At 45.6% G+C, this 18547-nt stretch overlaps 2 protein-coding genes across 2 annotated transcripts; both read right to left on the reverse strand.

Moving 5' to 3' along the window:
- Nucleotides 1–3787: 3787 nt before the first annotated feature.
- LOC131122931 (12-(S)-hydroxy-5,8,10,14-eicosatetraenoic acid receptor) lies at nt 3788–8651 on the reverse strand. The gene is made up of 2 exons (XM_058065421.2): nt 7484–8651; nt 3788–4901 (listed from the first exon to the last, which is right to left on the reverse strand). The coding sequence occupies exons 1-2, from the start codon at nt 8018–8020 to the stop codon at nt 4437–4439; spliced, it is 1002 nt and encodes a 333-aa protein (XP_057921404.2). The 5' UTR covers nt 8021–8651; the 3' UTR covers nt 3788–4436.
- A 5973-nt stretch (nt 8652–14624) lies between these two features.
- ttll2 (tubulin tyrosine ligase-like family, member 2) lies at nt 14625–18233 on the reverse strand. The gene is made up of 3 exons (XM_078794681.1): nt 17999–18233; nt 16486–17672; nt 14625–15232 (listed from the first exon to the last, which is right to left on the reverse strand). The coding sequence occupies exons 1-3, from the start codon at nt 18218–18220 to the stop codon at nt 14959–14961; spliced, it is 1683 nt and encodes a 560-aa protein (XP_078650807.1). The 5' UTR covers nt 18221–18233; the 3' UTR covers nt 14625–14958.
- Nucleotides 18234–18547: the final 314 nt, after the last annotated feature.

An 18547-nucleotide genomic window follows, 5' to 3' on the forward strand; every position in this document is an offset into this window, starting at 1 on the left:
AGCAGAACAATGATAATTATTCATTCATTCATTCATTTTCTACCTCTAATCCTCACGAGGGTCGCGGGGGTGCTGGAGCCTATCCCAGCTGTCTTCGGGCGAGAGGCGGGGGTACACTCACAGGGCACATATAGACAAACAACCATTCACACTCACATTCATACCTATGGACAATTTGGAGTGGCCAATTAACCTAGCATGTTTTTGGAATGTGGGAGGAAACCGGAGTACCCGGAGAAAACCCACGCATGCACGAGGAGAACATGCAAACTCCACACAGAGATGGCCGAGGGTGGATTTGAACCTGTGCCTAATCTGGGTTGTTTGCTTGCATTGTATTTTATTGTATTGTATTGTAATGGTTGTTGTATTTTGAGGTATGTTTTTAAATGAGTATTTTAAATCACCACCTTTCTTTGTTTTATCATCAACAACCAATTGTTGCAAACTAAATTTTTGAAGCAATGATGTCTTGCTGTCCATTATTACTATTTTTTTAATTAAAAAATAAAAAGTAATAATTAATAATAATTAATGATAATAATAATGATAATTATTACCTGATAATTATTGAAGATGTTGTGATGATATGTAGCATTATACTTTGGTTACTAGGTGGCAGTAATGTTACTGTAATGTTAGGTGAGACAAACAAGCACCAGACTTTCCCGGAAAAAAGGCTTTTATTGGACTGGTCTCACAAAAATCCCTCACAAGGGCTACGGTTGTGACCAGAACACTAGCTAAAGCTAAAACTCAACTCTGAACTGATGCCACTTCCTGTCCATCACGCTACTCGAGTCTTATTAACACAAGTCTTATTTATGTCTTATGTTCTCTTACTATATATCTACTGTATTGGGTAATAGCTGTGTAACGGTGACTATAGGGGTGCTACTGCATGTCTAGAGGGTTCTAATCATGTTAAAATCCATATTTAAAAGGTTGTAAACAGGTTCTGACTACCAAAATACACACTTGACCTGGATTGATAGACACATTTGTTTTTTTTTGTTTTTTGTTTTGAAAGTTGAAATAAACCTTAAAAGATGTTTTAGGGTGGCCACAGCTAAACACGAGTCACGTCCTCCCACCGAATTGGACTTTCCCTGCGTGTCCCTACACATCCCATCATTCCCAGCATCATCTCCTCCATCGGACCGAAACTGAGCCGAGGGCGTTTGTGTCTCGACATGCCCCAGCGGGGCCCGGAACCACACAACAGACCCCCACTGCATCTTGTGACTGTTAACAGCCTCATCCCACAGCACGGGATAGGATGAGTTACTGTGCAGTGGTACTCTATGTAGGCGGAGTCAGAGAGAGTCCCGCCACTTTAGTCCCACCCCTTCTGGCCTGCTTGTTTGTCCTGATGAACAATGCTAGCTAGGGCAACTAGAACGTATACCATGCTCCTTCACTGGAAATCCTTCCTTTACTGGAAATACTCTTCCATGTCTTCCCTTTCCAGTCAGAATGCATCAGAGATGACAACATTGTTACACACACGCACACGCACACGCACACACATACACACACACACATACACACACACACACATATTGCACCATGAGAAGTCCTCAAGTGATGACACACCTGACTGAATCAAATCTGTTCTATTTTTAGACACCCTGCCAGCGGCAGACACACCCTCCCACCGGCTGGATGACATCATGGGACGTGTCATGTGACATCATTCAGGTGACTCAGCACAGGTCAAAGGTTCAACACTGCCGCAATTTGAGGAAAATAAAGTTCAAATTCAAAGAAAAAAAGTCACTTTTTACAAGACTTAGGAGAAGGAATGACGCCTTTTTAGTAGTAAGAGTTGGAATATTCCAAAAAATTAGCTTGTGGGGCGGCATGGCGGTCTAGTGGTTAGCGTGCAGACCTCACAGCTAGGAGACCAGGGTTCAATTCCACCCTCGGCCATCTCTGTGTGGAGTTTGCATGTTCTCCCCGTGCATGCGTGGGTTTTCTCCGGGTACTCCGGTTTCCTCCCACATTCCAAAAACATGCTAGGTTAATTGGCCACTCCAAATTGTCCATAGGTATGAATGTGAGTGTGAATGGTTGTTTGTCTATATGTGCCCTGTGATTGGCTGGCCACCAGTCCAGGGTGTACCCCGCCTCTTGCCCAAAGACAGCTGGGATAGGCTCCAGGAACCGCTGCGACCCTCGTGAGGAAAAAGCAGTAGAAAACGAATGAATGAATGAATTAGGTTGTGGGAGAAGATCCAATGTTATGGGGATGAAGTCATAATATTTAGAAAATGTATATGTATATAGAAAATGTACATGGAATGGAATAAAACAGCTGCAATTTGAGAAGAATAAAGTGAAAATAAAAGATCTGAGTTTCGAGAGACTAAAGCGGCACACTCACCGTGACGATGACATAATCATCATCATCATCATCATCATCATCATCCAGATGACTCCTCCAGGTCGCCTACGCGTTTAAAATCGTCATTAAAAAAATCCTCATATGTGATGAATGAACTAGTTTGATGAATTCATTTGTTGCCCTTATTACCATATGACATAATAAAAAATCTTATTTTTAATGTAACATTTTTTAGCATGAATGTTTTAGGATTTGCATCTATTATGACCCCCATCTGTGATGACACCCCCTCAAAAAAGAAGATGCTAATCTGAGTTATGGAAATACCCCAGAGTGATGCGTATGTGATGCGTATGAATACGCTTTTAAACGTTAGGCAACCCAGCATGTGACGTCATACTGGATTGTCGTCTATTTGGTGACACATTGGTCATCTTTTCCATCTTATCATCATCATGTGACCCGCCAGCAAAAAGACTTATTCACCACCTGAAGGGTATTCTTTGAAAAATATGTTTATTATGGTGCTTAGTACAGCTGTAGTCTATCATGCCGCCATCTTTAGCATCGCTAAGGAGCTTAGCTGATCTTAAGACGTGTAAACATTTAACAGCTTGAAATAACACAAAGCCTGCAGGAGACACTTAACATTGTTGGAACGTTGGTTTGTTTTTACAAAAGGTAAGGCAGGGGTGTCCAAAGTCCGTTTGTGGCCCCCCGGATCAGGACCAACCACACACAAAAGTTTAGGAAAGAGGGACATAAAGTTTTTCTGTTTGTTTTGGTTTTTTTTAGCACATTCTAAATATATCATTTAACATGAAAACTAACAGTTGAAACATATAAATAAGAATAAAATTAAAATATTTGGAGAAAAAAGTCATAATTTGATGAGAATAAAGCATTTGTTATGAGGAAAAAAAGAACATCATTATAGTAGCATAAATTTCAACAATTAAAAAAAAAGTTGGAATGCCAAAACAGTTATAATTTTTGGAAAATTAGGTTGATGAAAAGTTATAATATTCTGGGAATAAAGTCAAAATATTGACATAGTTGGAAAATAAAAAAGAGCTGTTATTTTATCAGAATAAAGTCAAAATATTAAGGAAAAAAAGTCATATTACACCCAGAAAAATATGTTGGACTAAATCATAATATGATAAAAAATAATGTCATTTTAGTAGCATAGAATAAAAATATTGTACAAGGTCAGAATATTATGATGATGCTGCACATGCTCCCACTGTCAGATGCCGCACGTGCTCCCAGTGTCGGATGCCGCACGTGCTCCCACTGTTGGATGGCACATGTGCTCCTGGTGTCGGATGCCGCACGTGCTCCCAGTGTCAGATGCCGCACATGCTCCCAGTGTCGGATGCCGCACGTGCACCTGGTGTCGGATGCTGCACGCGCTCCCGGTGTCGGATGCCGCACGTGTTCCCGGTGTTGGATGCCGCATGTGCTCCCAGTGTCGGATGCCGCACGTGCTCCCGTGTTGGGTGCCGCACGTTCTCCCAGTGTTGGATGCCGCATGCACTCCCAATGTCGGATGCCGCACATGCTCCCGTGTCGGATGCCACACGTGCTCCCAGTGTCAGATGCCATAGATGTTCTCACTGTTTGATGCCGCACGTGTTCCCAGTATCAGATGCCGCACGTGCTCCCAGTATCAGATGCCGCACGTGCTCCCAGTGTCAGATGCCGCACGTGCTCCCAGTGTCAGATGCCGCACGTGCTGGACGGTGAGGTATTCTGCCAGATGTTGTATGTGTGTTGTATGTTTGCTTGTGCGAGGAAGGACAAAAGAAAAGAAAAGCAGGACAGCTTTAAACATAAACATGTCCATTGGAAAGGAAATCAAGACAGCCTGAGATGTTGCCCCACTCCGGTCCTGTAGGCGGCGCTAATGTGCATGAAAAGGAAATGTAAAATGTTGTTTTAGCTGCTAGCTAAGGCGGACGTAATGAATCCTAAACACAAATGGACATCAACACGGCTTGCAAATCAGTCCAGGTCTCCCTTAACAAGTCAATTCCATGCGAGGGGCTGTGGGTCTGTCTGGTCCCCCCCGGTCCCTGGTTGACCTTCAAATGACATTGTTGCGTTTGGGATTTGAGGTGTACGCCGTGGAGGAGCTGTCCAGCTGAAGAGGACTGTCTTTGCTGCAAAACGGGAAGTAACTGGAGATGTAGAGCGCCTTGAACTTGGTGCTGCAGAAGCAGTAGACCAGCGGGTCCAGAAGGCAGTCCATGTAGGACAGAACCATGAGGCCGTCGAAGGCCACGGTCGCTTTGTCCTGGGAGGCGTTGTCCCACTCCTCGACCCGGGCCACCAGCAGGATCACCCTGGAGATGGTGCAAGGCAGGAAGCAGAGCGAGAAGACCACCATGACCGACGTCACCAGGAAGACGGCTCTCCTCAGCTTGGTCCTGTCCCCGACGGTCTTCTTCCTGAGCCGGTTGACGATTCGCACGGTGCAGTAGACCAGGATGACGAAGGGGATGATGATCTGCGTGAAGAAGACCGCCTCTCGCAAGCTGTCCACCACGTCCTTGCAAATGAAGACAAAGCACGTCGTGTTATTGTGGGCACTGAGTGCCTGGAATGTTGGCATGTTGGCGCTTTGTCGTGTATGTGCCGCCACTGACATACTCCAGGTGTTCCACATACTGTATCTCGGCAGCCATGCTAAAATAGCTCCAGGGTCACGCTGGTATTTCTGGACTCTACTGGCTGAACATAAACAGCTGACCTTTACTCTACTTTGCACTTTGAACATCAGTCACGGCAAAAGTGGACGACCCGTTTTGCTCCAGATGTTTATTGGATGTTTATTGCGCCACCCGGTGACTGGCTAGTTAGCATGTTGGCCACACAGCGAGGCGTGGAACCTCCGCTCGGGAATGGATCCCATTCTAAAAACATGCTAGCTTCATTGGCCGCTCCAAATTGGCTGGGAATGCTTGTTTGTTTATATGTGCCCTGTGATTGGCTGGCCACCAGTCCAGGGTGTACGGCTGGAAAACACACTATGGGGCCAAATAAAGTTGCTAGTGCCAGCTATCTGATAAAGGGGGTGTGCTGGGATAGGCTCCAGCATACTCACGCCCCCTAGTGAGGATAAGCGGTATAGAAAAGGCTTGGATGGATGGATGCCTTCTGCAGGTCAAACTAAAATAATTCTCTATAAAATGTATTTTTAATCATATTTGTGGGCGTGGAAAATGGATTCATTGGATTCCTGAAGGGAAAATTACCTCTGGTTTCGGATGTTTGGGATTTCAGTGACCTTTTGGAACCAATACCACGCTGCAATGATATTTTGATATGACACTGTTGTTTTGTTACTTTAGCACATGCTATGCTACATTGGATGGATTTGGACCAAAGTGCCCCCCCACCACGTGTCTTTCAGTTTGTGGTCACCTGACATCTCTGGAGATTCCACGCTCATACTCTGCTTTTCAAAGATCAAAGACGTAAACCTCCAGATGTAATATTTATGGAATATTTATATTTACAGATGTAATATCATTTAGTCTTCAGGTAATGTTTTTATAAACATGAGATGATTTCGGGCCTTACAAAAACTCAATTTTTGTAAAAATGTAAACATTTTGTAAACATCTACCACAATTTGCAGTCATTAATGAAGCCAACGTATGTCTTTGTAAACACTGATGATGATTTACTTTGGAAACGCCTGTGAGGCTATGCGGCTATACGGCTATACGGCTATACGGCTATACGGCTATACGGCTATACGGCTATACGGCTATCCGCTATCTATCTCCAGCCACATGCTTGGAAGGATTTTATACATCATTTTTATATATAATTTATATATATATATATTTTTTTTATATATAATTTATATATATATATATATATATATATATATATATATTATTGTTTTTTTTAATATACATATATTTTAATATATAATTTAGGAAAATGTGCATCTTGGCTTGAGGTGAGAAAGCCTATTGTTAATATCAACTTCACTCTATGCCTTTTATCTCTTTTGTCCAAGTATTTCAACTTTATTCTTAAATAATGTCCCCACATTTTCTTTTTTTAATACTTTGAATTTATTCCCATAATGTTCCAAATATTACAACTTTATTTTTTCTTCTCATATTCCAACTTTTTTTCCTTTAACATATCAGCTCCATGCTGCTAAACTGACTTTTTTTCTTCATAATTTTATACATTTATTATTTTTTTTCTCTCTTAATAGTTTGACTTTATTCTCAGAAAACTATAGTTGTTTTTTTCTATTTCTGATTTTTCAAACTCGATTTATTTCTCAAACTTTATTAGTTGTTGTACATCAGGGATGGAAAAACTTTAGGGCCAAATTGATTCAATAAAAATGGGGGGGGGGGGTTGATACATTATGGAATTGATACATTAAGGCTTAAAGTTCCAACAGTCCAACTGGAATTCTTTGTCTTATTTTATGTGTAAAATTGCAGCTTTTTGACCCAATTCCTGCTGTTTTTTGTTTTTTTTAAATAACTTTTTCAGTTTTATTCTTGTACATTTGCTTCCTGTCAGTACGACTTTATTGCCAAAATGACTTCATGTGGCTTTTTCCGCAAACAAATTTTCCAACTTTCGTTTTTTTTCCCACAATATTAGCACTTATAATGTATAATGTACTTATAATGCACACATATAATGTATTTTGTCTTTAATATTTGCAATCGTTGCCACTAAAATGATATTAATTTACATTTATTCTCATACAATTCTGACTTTTGTCTCATTTCTGCGATTTAATAAAAAGATTTCCTTTTTCTTCTTGTGCATTTTTCTCGTTTTTGAGATATGTAACTTTATACGACTAAAATGAGAAAAAATGAATCAGACTTTTTCTCATTCCACTCCTTTTGATGTCTTTTAATATTTAGATTTTCTATTTAAGTTAGTGCTGAGTTTTATTTCTTTTTTTGCTAAATTGTGTTTTTACAATGTGCCCCGTGTCGCACACGGCCCCCAGACCGCACTTTGGTCACCCCCTGATTTGTTTGACATGTTTGCATCGAAGAGAGTGCGGCGCTGCTACGGGAGTCCAGGTGGATGTGGGCGGAGCTAACGTATGCGGAGACGCGTGCGGCGGTCCAGTACCTCGATCAAGGTGTCCTTCCCGTTGCTCTTGTGGCTGTTGCAGCAGTCGAAGTTCTTGAGCATGGTGGGGATGGTGAGGGGCAGGAGGAGCACCCATATGAAGATGGAGATGTGCGGTGTCTTCTTGAGAGCCTTCAGTAGGTTCCTGCGGCCTGGGTGCACCACGTTGAAGTAGCGGTCGATGGAGGTGACGGTGAGGAAGGCGATGCTGGCTCCTCGGTTGAGGAACAGCATGAAGAGCATGGCTTTGCACACGGCATCGTTGCCGCTCCTGCGCTCGCCATGGATGAAGTTGTGAGCCTTGATGGGCAGGCAGAAGAGCAGCAGGATGTCGGCCAGCACCAGGTTGAAGAGGAACACGTTGTTGGTGTTGGACTTCCAGAACTTCAGCTTGAAGATGAAGAGGTGCAGGACGGACATGTTGAGCGGGATGGCCAGGATGAATATGAGAATCATGATGGCGGCGTAGAACTTGTAGAGCGTCGTGTGCGTGGCGTCGCAGTCCTCGATGAGCTGGTACCCGGAGCTGTTTGCCATTTGGACGGCCTGGAAGTTCTCACGGCTTCTCACGCACGGCAACAAGCAAAAACCAACCCACACGTGAAATCACCGAGCTGGTCTCACAACCCCCCGGTCCTGTCCGACCGGTTTCTGCAGTGGAATTCTCTCCGAAGCTCCTGGTGGTTTTCCACGTCTCCGTGGTTCCGGAGTGGTTCCGTTCAAGTAAGCGAGGTCCGGCTCTGGAAGTGATTGACTGGCAGAGCGGGGAGCGACTGCTTCTGTCTTTTGCTGTTCAGCCTCCGAGCCCAAAGCTCCTCCTTTTGTAGCCCGAGGACGTGAGTCACTGTGGAACCAGTCGAGCCTAAAACCTGCAAGTCTGATGTCTCAACATCAGCATGAATCTTCTGATGAAAGTCCGTGATTGTCCTTGCCGTTGGCTTTATGACGGACGCTCGCTCATGTGACACGTCCTGTACTTTGTTGGCACCAAGTGTGAGAACGCTCTGTGAAGCTATTCCTAGCGTTGGCGACTCCCACAAGCTAGCACGTAGCTGCAGTTTCTCATGAGTGACAGCGACCCCCCCGCTCACGCTGCCAATGTCACCAGTGGGACTCCCCGGTGGGATATTCCCAGTCGGTCGGATGTTGCCGTCTTAGCTACTATGGAAGAAGAAGCCAGGAAGCTTGCATGGAATGCGGCGTTCCTCAGGGAAGACGAGGAGGAGGAGGAGGAGGAGGAGGAGGAAGACTTGGACCTCAACGAGCACGCAACCCCGCATGCCTCCGACAAGTCCGGACAACTCATTAAATCCCAGACTTTCTCCAGTCAGGCACGGAAGGGACACGCGGGGCTTGACCCTCGCTCCCAACGGAACTAAAGATCCTGTGCTGCACCCACTTGGACTCTGTTGACCTTTGACCCCAGCCTTCCTCAGACAATGCTTTATTTGTCTCCCTGGGGGCGGGGTGGGGCTGGGGGCGTCCCGGACTCATACAAGTCATGAAAGGGTGTGAGCTGTGGACTAATGACTAGTCGGCACCTTTATGGAGTGTCGGGCGATATGGCTGACGGATATCACATGCCATCATACCAGTATCGCTCTGTCTGCCAATGGTGATATCAGCGTGCACGTCAAACAGCTCAGTATGGCCGTCTAATTATTTCCTACTTTGGCCTTTGGTCATTTGTAACGAGACGGTCAAAGGTCACCTTCAGGCGTTTTATGTGGAATGCAGCGTTGCCCGAGTCGGGCTCTTCCTTTTATGTGCCTGTGCCACATTCCACAACAAAACCACAAATCACAAAGGACGACAACCAAGGCAAGACATGACAGATAAGAAAAACAGCAAAATAGCAAATATTCACAACAATAAATACAAAACAGATCACATCAAGGGACTCCACATAGGGAATAACTTTACTCAGAAAAATTTCAGCTTATAGTCCGTGATGAGGATGCGATACGGTCTGTGATGAGGATGCGATATGGTCTGTGATGAGGATGCGATACGGTCTGTGATGAGAATATGATACTGTCCATGATGAGGATGCGATATGGTCTGTAATGAGGATGCGATACAGTCTGTGATGAGGATGCGATATGGTCTGGGATGAGGATGCGATACGGTCTGTGATGAGAATATGATACTGTCCATGCTGAGGATGCGATACGTTCTGTGATGAGGATGCAATATGGTCTGTGATGAGAATGCGATACGGTCTGTGATGAGAATATGATACTGTCCATGATGAGGATGCAATACGGTCTGTGATGAGAATATGATACAGTCCGTGATGAGGATGGGATACTGTCTGTGATGAGGATGCGATATGGTCTGTGATGAGGATATGATACGGTCCATGATGAGGATGCGATATGGTCTGTGATGAGAATATGATACGGTCCATGATGAGGATGCGATACTGTCCATGATGAGGATGGGATATGGTCTGTGATGAGGATGCGATACGGTCTGTGATGAGGATATGATACTGTCCATGATGAGGATGCGATATGGTCTGTGATGAGGATGCGATACGGCCTGCCCACATGCGAAACGGTCTGCCCATATGTGATACGGTCTGTGATGAGGATGCAATACGGTCCGTAATGAGCATATGATACTGTCCATGATGAGGATGCGATACGGTCCGTGATGAGGATATGATACTGTCCATGATGAGGATGCGATATGGTCTGTAATGAGGACGCGATACGGCCCGTGATGAGGATGCGATACGGTCTGCCCACATGCGATACGGTCTGTGATGAGGCTATGATACTGTCCATGATGAGGATGCGATATGGTCTGTGATGAGGATATGATCTGGTCCATGATGAGGATGCGATACGGTCTGTGATGAGAATATGATACGGTCCGTGATGAGGATGCGATACTGTCCATGATGAGGATGCAATATGGTCTGTGATGAGGATGCAATACGGTCTGTGATGAGGATGCGATACGGTCTGTGATGAGGATATGATACTGTCCATGATGAGGATGCGATATGGTCTGTGATGAGGATGCGATACGGTCTGCCCACATGCGATACGGTCTGTGATGAGGATGCGATACGGTCTGTGATGAGGATGCGATACGGTCCGTGATGAGGATGCGATACGGTCTGTGATGAGGATGCGATACGGTCCGTGATGAGGATGCGATACGGCCCGTCATGAGGATGCGATACGGTCTGTGATGAGGATGCAATACGGTCCATGATGAGGATGCGATACGGTCCGCCCACATCGAGCTGCCAGCTTACATGCAAACCTTCTTTCCTTTTTCCGTCCACATTCCTGAAATAGCTTTGGTATCCCCACCTTCACGATGGCCCACTCCGGGCCCGGCCCTCACAGAACCCCCTGATTTGTGTGGATACCAAACTTGGCTGACTTTTGCACCCCTGGGAGGGTCATCAGAAGGTCCCCCCGGGGCCTTGAGAACTCAGGAAGTTCATATTAGTTTTGAGGCCAGCGGATGGAAAGTCCACAAGCGATGATGCAAGCACAAAACCAGGAAGTGAAAGAGGCTCAAAGGCGGTCGCAGGTCGGAGAAAGAAAAAGTGTCGACACTCCCTGACGTCATTCAATGTTTTTTCTAGATGCCGACCGTGAGGCAACCGCTGAGAAGCAGAAATTTCCTCAGCACGGTTCCTCTCGTACGTTTGTCTTCATGTTGAAACGTCTCAATGCAAAGCCGTATATATTAAACCATATGCCATGTACTACTACTACCTACTATACTGCACTGGGGGGGGGGGGTATGAGCAATACTGTACCCCCAATATTATTAATCCCCTTATCATCCAGTACATGATCACTGATAGGCCTGGCCTACATTTCTAACTTCAACTGTGGGAGGAATTGTGGCAAAGTTGGTGCTCAGCCAAATGTAACGAGCATAAATAGAATCAAATAATAGAATAATAGAATAAAAATGAAATAGAAATGAGGAAAAAAATACATGACTAGAATGGACATCTGATGTCCATGACTAAAATATAAATCCTATTTCTACTCACCTCAGATGTTCATTTCTCATGGCTTGGCATTAAAAAAAAATATCTTAATATTTTGACTTTATTCTTGTAAAATTGCAGCAGATATTTTCATTTTTCTGCTGCTTTGGGGTTTTCTTGTTAAATTCTATTTTTAGAATGTGCTGTAATAATAATAAAAAAGAAAGCAAATGACCCCCATTCCGTCTGTTGGACACCCCCTGGCTTGTGGTCTCTGACATACGTCACCTTTTTGTCCAACTTTTAGGCAGACTGTCCCTCACTTGACTTAGGTTAGTGTAGGAAGTGGGACGCTAGATGGACGTAAGACCAAAGACCGCGTACCGTTGAATGCTGCAGTGTATGAAAGAATGTAAGAACCATGACAAACGTTGTCGCTTCATGTTTGGAAGCTGCCGGGCCAGCGTGATGAGACCTGGAGGTTATTTGACAGAAAAAGAAAAGTTCCCCCCCAAAGCATTTGGCGTGTCAGGAAATGATTTTGATCTGTTTCTTATTATCTCACGGTCATGCCACTCCCCCCCCCCTTCCAAAAGCAGGTCACGCTGTCTGAACGCCACGCCTGCTACATATCGTGATGGGCATCTCTTTCGCTCGCTGACGTTTGACCACATTGAAGCGCATGCAGATGCTGAATACTAAGACCTGGACTTGGACTTGATGTGAAACAGTTCTGTCAATAAGAATGAGGCATGATTACATTTCTCAAAGCACTCGCTTTGAGCCAATCATTCAAGCTCTGCACAAAACTATTTGTGGTGTGTGTGTGTGGTGTGTGTGTGTGTGTGTGTGTGTGGTGTGTGTGTGTTTTTCTCCTTTCCAAGACGAGTCGTTGCACGCTGATGTGGCTGCTCAGCTAACCTCCATGAAAACTTGTTTGAAGCAAAGTACACTCCACATCACAATGCAATAATGCACTGTTGGATCTCAAGGAGGTTCTTAAAAGAGCTCCAAAATGCCAAAAGTCAGAAATGGGAGTGAGACCAGAAATGGTTGGTGAAAGCAAACAAGCATTAAAGTGAAATAGGTTGTACTAAAGCACTAAAACCAACCAAACTCCCGATAATAGAAATCAAATGTTGAAAAAAGGAGTCACAAGTCGGGCATTCACGAAGGGCATCCACTGTCTGGAACTGAAGGCCAGTTGTGTAAACCTTGCCATGCATCCCTGCATGTTCTCCATTGGATTTTAGAAAGACACAAGATGGTCCGAAAGAGTCGTCTCATTCCTCTGGAGGAAGTCCTGCATTGAAAAAGCCAGTCATGACCACACAGACCAGGACCTTCTGTCACAAGGGATACCGTTTGACGACCCTGCACATTGAAGGATCACGACGGCGGCCCCTTTACTGTGCTGTGCGGAAAACATCTCAGGTGGGATCTCCTTGTCATGTCGGTAACATTGAAAGCCATCAATTTTTTCTCATCAGAGATAAAACTTTCTTCCACCTTTGAATCTTCCAGGCTTGGTTTTCTCCTGAAAAATACAAACAGCATCTCTGTGTGGAGTTTGCATGTTCCCCCCGTGCATGCGTGGGTTTTCTCCGGGTACTCCGGTTTCCTCCCACATTCCAAAAACATGCTAGGTTAATTGGCCACTCCAAATTGTCCATAGGTATGAATGTGAGTGTGAATGGTTGTTTGTCTATATGTGCCCTGTGATTGGCTGGCCACCAGTCCAGGGTGTACCAAGACAGCTGGGATAGGCTCCAGCACCCCCGCGACCCTCGTGAGGAAAAAGTGGTAGAAAATGAATGAATGAAATACAAACAGGCGTTTTTTCTCTTCTTAAAAGCTTTCCTGACAGATGGTTTTTGTACTGCACTGCACCGGTAACCTTCATTTGGGTCGAGGATGGTCCTGCATCTTGATGGGACAGCCAATGGGATTCTCAGGTGACCTTTTTGAGCTCCATGAGCCTCAGGATGTTTGACTTACTGCGCCCATCCTCAGCAGCAATGGCGGCTGCCAGAGGCCTTGCTTATGCAGCACAACAAGCCTTTTTTGCCTTTGCCATCAAGACAGCTTGATATCAGCTTAAATACCTGACACTAAATCACATTCAATCCACATTATTTCCTGAGAGTTTTTTGTCTCACTCCCATTTCTTTCCCATTTTGAAGCTTTACTTCCAACCTCCTTAACAGTGCAAAATGTATATTCTGCCATTTTGGCCTTTGTACGTATGTATATTTGAGTGTTCATCGTATTGTAGGGTCATTCCAATATTAGACAACTGTGACACACGCTGCTCCACTTGGCATGGAAGTTCATGTCATGGAACTCGAATGGAATGATCCACATGTGGGCTGCAGGTCTGATTGAGGCCAGAGAAGCAAACACTCCCATGCTGTGATGTCAGGGCGTGAGTCACACGCACTTGACTTGTCTGTAACCGTGTTGCTTTTATATGCTTGATGTTTATACTAGCATGAACAACACGCCTCTCCGTACAACCAGTACGGACTCGCACTATGGAGGAATCCTATTTGCTTAGCTTTGGTCCGCTTGAACCTTGTGGTCCTCCAGCTTTCCAATGTGCACGAGTGCGGTCTGTGGACTTAAGCTTAAGCCGTCTTTGGTAATACTGTACACACTATATGACATGCAGTCTCACACCTACCTCCACTGCACAGGAAATGTGGGAGGAGTTTTGTGGTTGGAACCATAACCATCATGACTGAAGTGAAAGAAGGAGTCGTGCTGCCCTCATCTGGTCCTACTTAGTGGTCTTTGGAAGACGTTGCTCATGGCAGGCAGCTACTTGGGCATTTCTCATTCCAACATCAGCCCCTCCATTGAATTAGATCAAAGGCATTCAGGAAACTACTTCCACATTTCAACGCATTCCAAGCCTTCCAACATCAGTAAATTCAGGACATCTGTGCTATTATCCACATCACAGCAATTCCCACTTTTCCCAACATTGCCATTTTTCCAGAATGCTGAATGCCTTTGATCTAATTAGAGCCACTATTCTGCTCATTTTTGTTCTCCCCCGCCCTCCTCAGGCTGAGACATTCACACGCAATGTCTCCAGAACTTGCAATCATCTAGCTTATGGAAAGCTTCGATACTTGATAGCGCTGATCTAGTTGAGAGACACGAGATGATTTGTTTTACGAAAGAGTAAAATAGCTTTACTGTTTACTGTCAGACACCCAAACTAAGATCCTGTTTACACTCATGTTGCACTGCAATAGTATCACTCCTTTTGCACCATCGCTGCTTGCCTTGTGGTTAGGACGTGCTGCAGAACGCCGACCCATGTTGGACACCACTTGTCCTCCAGAGGGCCATGGCTCAGCTGCAGGCTAACCAGCTGAATGCAGCAACATACAAGCTATGGAATGCTTTATTTTAGGCTTCATCCATCGCCCTATAGAGATAGTACCGTTATTACCGAGTCATTTGTGAACGTCACATGTCGAGTTGCCAGCCCATCCAGTCAGGTCTTGAAGCAGTGCCGCAGCAGCGGGGGGTCTTTTGGCCCCCAGAGGAGTGAATCCAAGTCCTCCTGTTTGTCGCCGACGCCGGGTCCCTTCATGGCCGACTGACCGGCATCCAGCTGACGGGTCAGCTTGCGGATTTCCCTCATCACCGCCTTCAGGTCCAGCTGGCGGTGCGAGGCCTTCAGGGTGGCCATGTTAAACGGGAAAGTCCGAATGAAGTCTCCCACTCGGAGCGGTGGAGGAGGGCCGTGTCCTTGGAAAGCTTTGAATCTGTCAATCAAACAAGAAGCCACTGGAGTAAGGACCAACTAAAAGATCTCGAAGCACATCATCACATATGCCCTCTTAGCACCGGAGAACATTCAAATGCTGAATACAACATATGTTCATCACACCACAGGAGCTATGCATCAGCATGTATCGCTATCTGTATTGGCAAAAAAAGTCAATATCGACATCCCTAGTTATGGTTAGTTACTTTGGGAATAAAATCCAAATATTGCGAGAACAACATTTAGAAAGGTTATTAAAAGGAAGTTGAAATATTTGAAAAATAAATAGCAAAAATAGGGGAAAAACTAATTTTACAAGAATAAAGTCAAAATATGAGGGAAAGGCGCAGTTTTACGAGAATAAAGTGGTGATAGTCAGAGGGGAATAATAGCATTTTAGTAGCATAAAGTCGAAACACTAAAGAAAATGTTTTTTTAATTTGTAATATTATGAGAAACAAATATGGGGAAAAAGTTGCAATATGGGAATAAAGTCAGAATATAACAAGAACATTTTCAAAGATTATTTATGAAGGAAGTTGAAATGTTAAATAAAAAAAATTAAAAATGGAAAATAAAAAAAATAAAAATAAAATAAAACTGAAAAAAAAGGGTAAAATAATGTCCGTTTGTAGAAAGGACTCTTTGGTGTTACCTGTTCTGTTTTTGGTTCTTTGTTTACATGGATGCAAACGCAACTCAGAATTACTACGCTGGTTGGGAACCTGAATGTGTCACGGCAGCTGCTTAGCTTGGTTGTCTCCACACGGACTTCGGGTTGATGCTCTAAATAGCTGCGTAAGTCTATAAACGTGAGTGACTTTCTTATTCTCACTTGTTTAATGTTAGACGATGTTTGGTCCATATTGTGATGCTTTTACATCCAACTGCCGAGCTGGTTGCTAACTGCCTAGCTAGCTAGTTAGCTAGCTAGCTAGTTGTGTGCGAGTTGCTAACTAGTGTTTTTCAGTATAGTAGTAGGCCTTATGATCCGTTTCATTGTAGTCACTTTATAGGCGTATAAAGTTTATATAAGCGTTTATGCTCACTGGCATTGTTTTTGTGTGCTTGTTCCCACATAGAAAAATGAGGCCCAGTTAAACCCTCACTTCTATTTGACAAGAATAAAGTCAAGGAAGTCTTGTGGGATGGAAGAGTAACTTTTTTTCGTCTTTTTTTTTTATTTTTCACCACATGGCCCTTTGGACCCCCTGGTCTGGTCTACAGCGTGAGAGGATGGTTTGCTGGTACCTGTGTGTGATGTCTGGGAGTCGCCAGGCCGCATCCGGGCACCATAAGCCCCGCCCCCGCCACGAGGTATCAGGAAGTGTTGACGGAACCTCGGAGAGCTCGTCCTCGTCTTGGCTGTGCGGAACCTCAGACAAGCTCCTGATGGTCAAGGAGCGCAGGCCCAGTATCGGGTTTAGGGTCTCGCTCGTGTCGGTTTGGCTAGCGTTAGCCGAGCAGGCGCTAACGAGTCGGGACGTCCTGCCCAAGTGGACCGGGGGGAGGCTTCGTTGATATCTGTGACAGCTGCTCTTGTTCTGGACGCTTTTCTTGGGCCGGGTTTGAATCTGCGGGAGCTTGTGCGGGGACACCCTGGGGAGTAGGGGCCCTCGTCTCCCGTCGGCCCCTCCCCTCAGGTGGTCGGTACAGGTGTAACTCATCAGGTCGATGAGGTCTTGGAGGATTTTCTTCTTCACAGCCAGGTCGGCCGAGCAATCGAGGCTCAGCGCCGGGTTTTGGTTGACCTCCAACAGCCACGGTTTGAAGGTGACGTCCAGCAGGATATCAAAGCCCAGCAGCTCCACGCAGTTGTGGCAGGCGGGGCCGGAGGGGGCGATGGTGAGCAGGGTGAGGGTGACGATGTTGCTGATCTTCTGCCAGAGGAGAAGCTCGTTGATGTTTTGGCTGTGGAGGAAGTGGCGGAACTTACTGAGGGTCCACTTGCAGCCTCGGCCCACGCCCCCCTTGGCAGCGTGGTAGAAAGGACCCAGCTTGTTGATGCTGGCGTTGGTGAGGTGGACGTAGGGGTTCTCCAGGGAGGAGAGCGTGTACTTCTCCGTGGCAAAGCGCACCAGCCCCTCCTGGTGGATGTACACGATGAGAGGGTGGAAGCTCTTCACGCACACGTAGATCCGCAAGTCAAACTTGTAGCCCGAGATCAGCAGCGGCTCGCTGATGTACTTCTGCACGATCACGGCGCAGTCGTACAGGAGGTCCCGCACCTTCTCGAAGATGAAGATCCCCCTGCCTCTGGAGAGGCCCACCGGCTTACAGATCCAGAAGGGCGGCGCCCTTCCTTGTAGACGCGGCTTGTGGTACTCGGCCAGGAAGCGAGTGAAGTCGTTGGGAAGAATGAAGGCGGTCGGGCTGAAATCATAGAGCGACGATCCGAAGGTCGCTTTCATTCTCCTCAGGTTACGCTCCAGCTGGTCCTACACAAATCATCAGAGCAGAACATCAGTGTCCTCATTTCGTTTTCACACGGTGGAAAGGATGAGACTCTTCCACTTGGATATTTTGGAAACATGGAGATATGCTAACAACTTCGACATCCAGTGGTGGGAAAAAGTACTTGCCCCTTCCTCGTTTCTTTTTTTGTCTGTCCCACTGAAATGTTTCAGATCATCAAACATATATTAATATTAGTCAATGACTAAATAAAAAACAGTGATGGACAGCAAACGGCCCCCAGACTGCACATTGGACACCCCCGGCTTAGCCCTTCACAGGATAAAAAGTAGAAAGAGAAGAAGGTGACCTTTCGTGTGACGCCAACAGATTGGGGATGGTGGTTGAGGCGCTGCCAGGGCATCAGTTTCCGATATTCTGAAATGGGAAAGTCGGAGCCCCGCCAGTAGAGGTTCCAGTCTTCCTGCCCCCGTCGCCCGCCATGGTGTTCCTCCCACCCTCGCTCCAGGAGGACCTGTCGCAGCAGCTCAGGCCCTCCGTCGTGCAGTCTGAAGACCAGCGTGGCCGCCATGCAGCAGCAGCATCTTCATGATGGTTGAGCCGCTCAATCTTTGACCCGTGAAACTGAGAAGGCAAAAAGAAAGAAGACCTGACCCGGGATCACAGTTACACTCTACGCCGCTGCCTGCTTGACCTGGACTACAAAACCTCCCAAAATGTAACATGCGGTACCTCAACGAATATTGCTAATAGGAGAATATTCCTCCTACTGAAAACACCAACTGGCTACCTCTGTCAACGTCAACATTCCATCCCAACCAAGACAGGGAAGGCCTGAAATGAAGACGTGGGAGTTTGGCAGTTTCTCACCTTTGCAAAGAGGCTCATATGACGTGGC

The sequence above is a fragment of the Doryrhamphus excisus genome, linkage group LG11, assembly GCF_037039965.1.
Source record: "Doryrhamphus excisus strain RoL-2023G ecotype Guam linkage group LG11, RoL_Dexc_Guam_v1.1, whole genome shotgun sequence".
NCBI lineage: Eukaryota > Metazoa > Chordata > Actinopteri > Syngnathiformes > Syngnathidae > Doryrhamphus > Doryrhamphus excisus.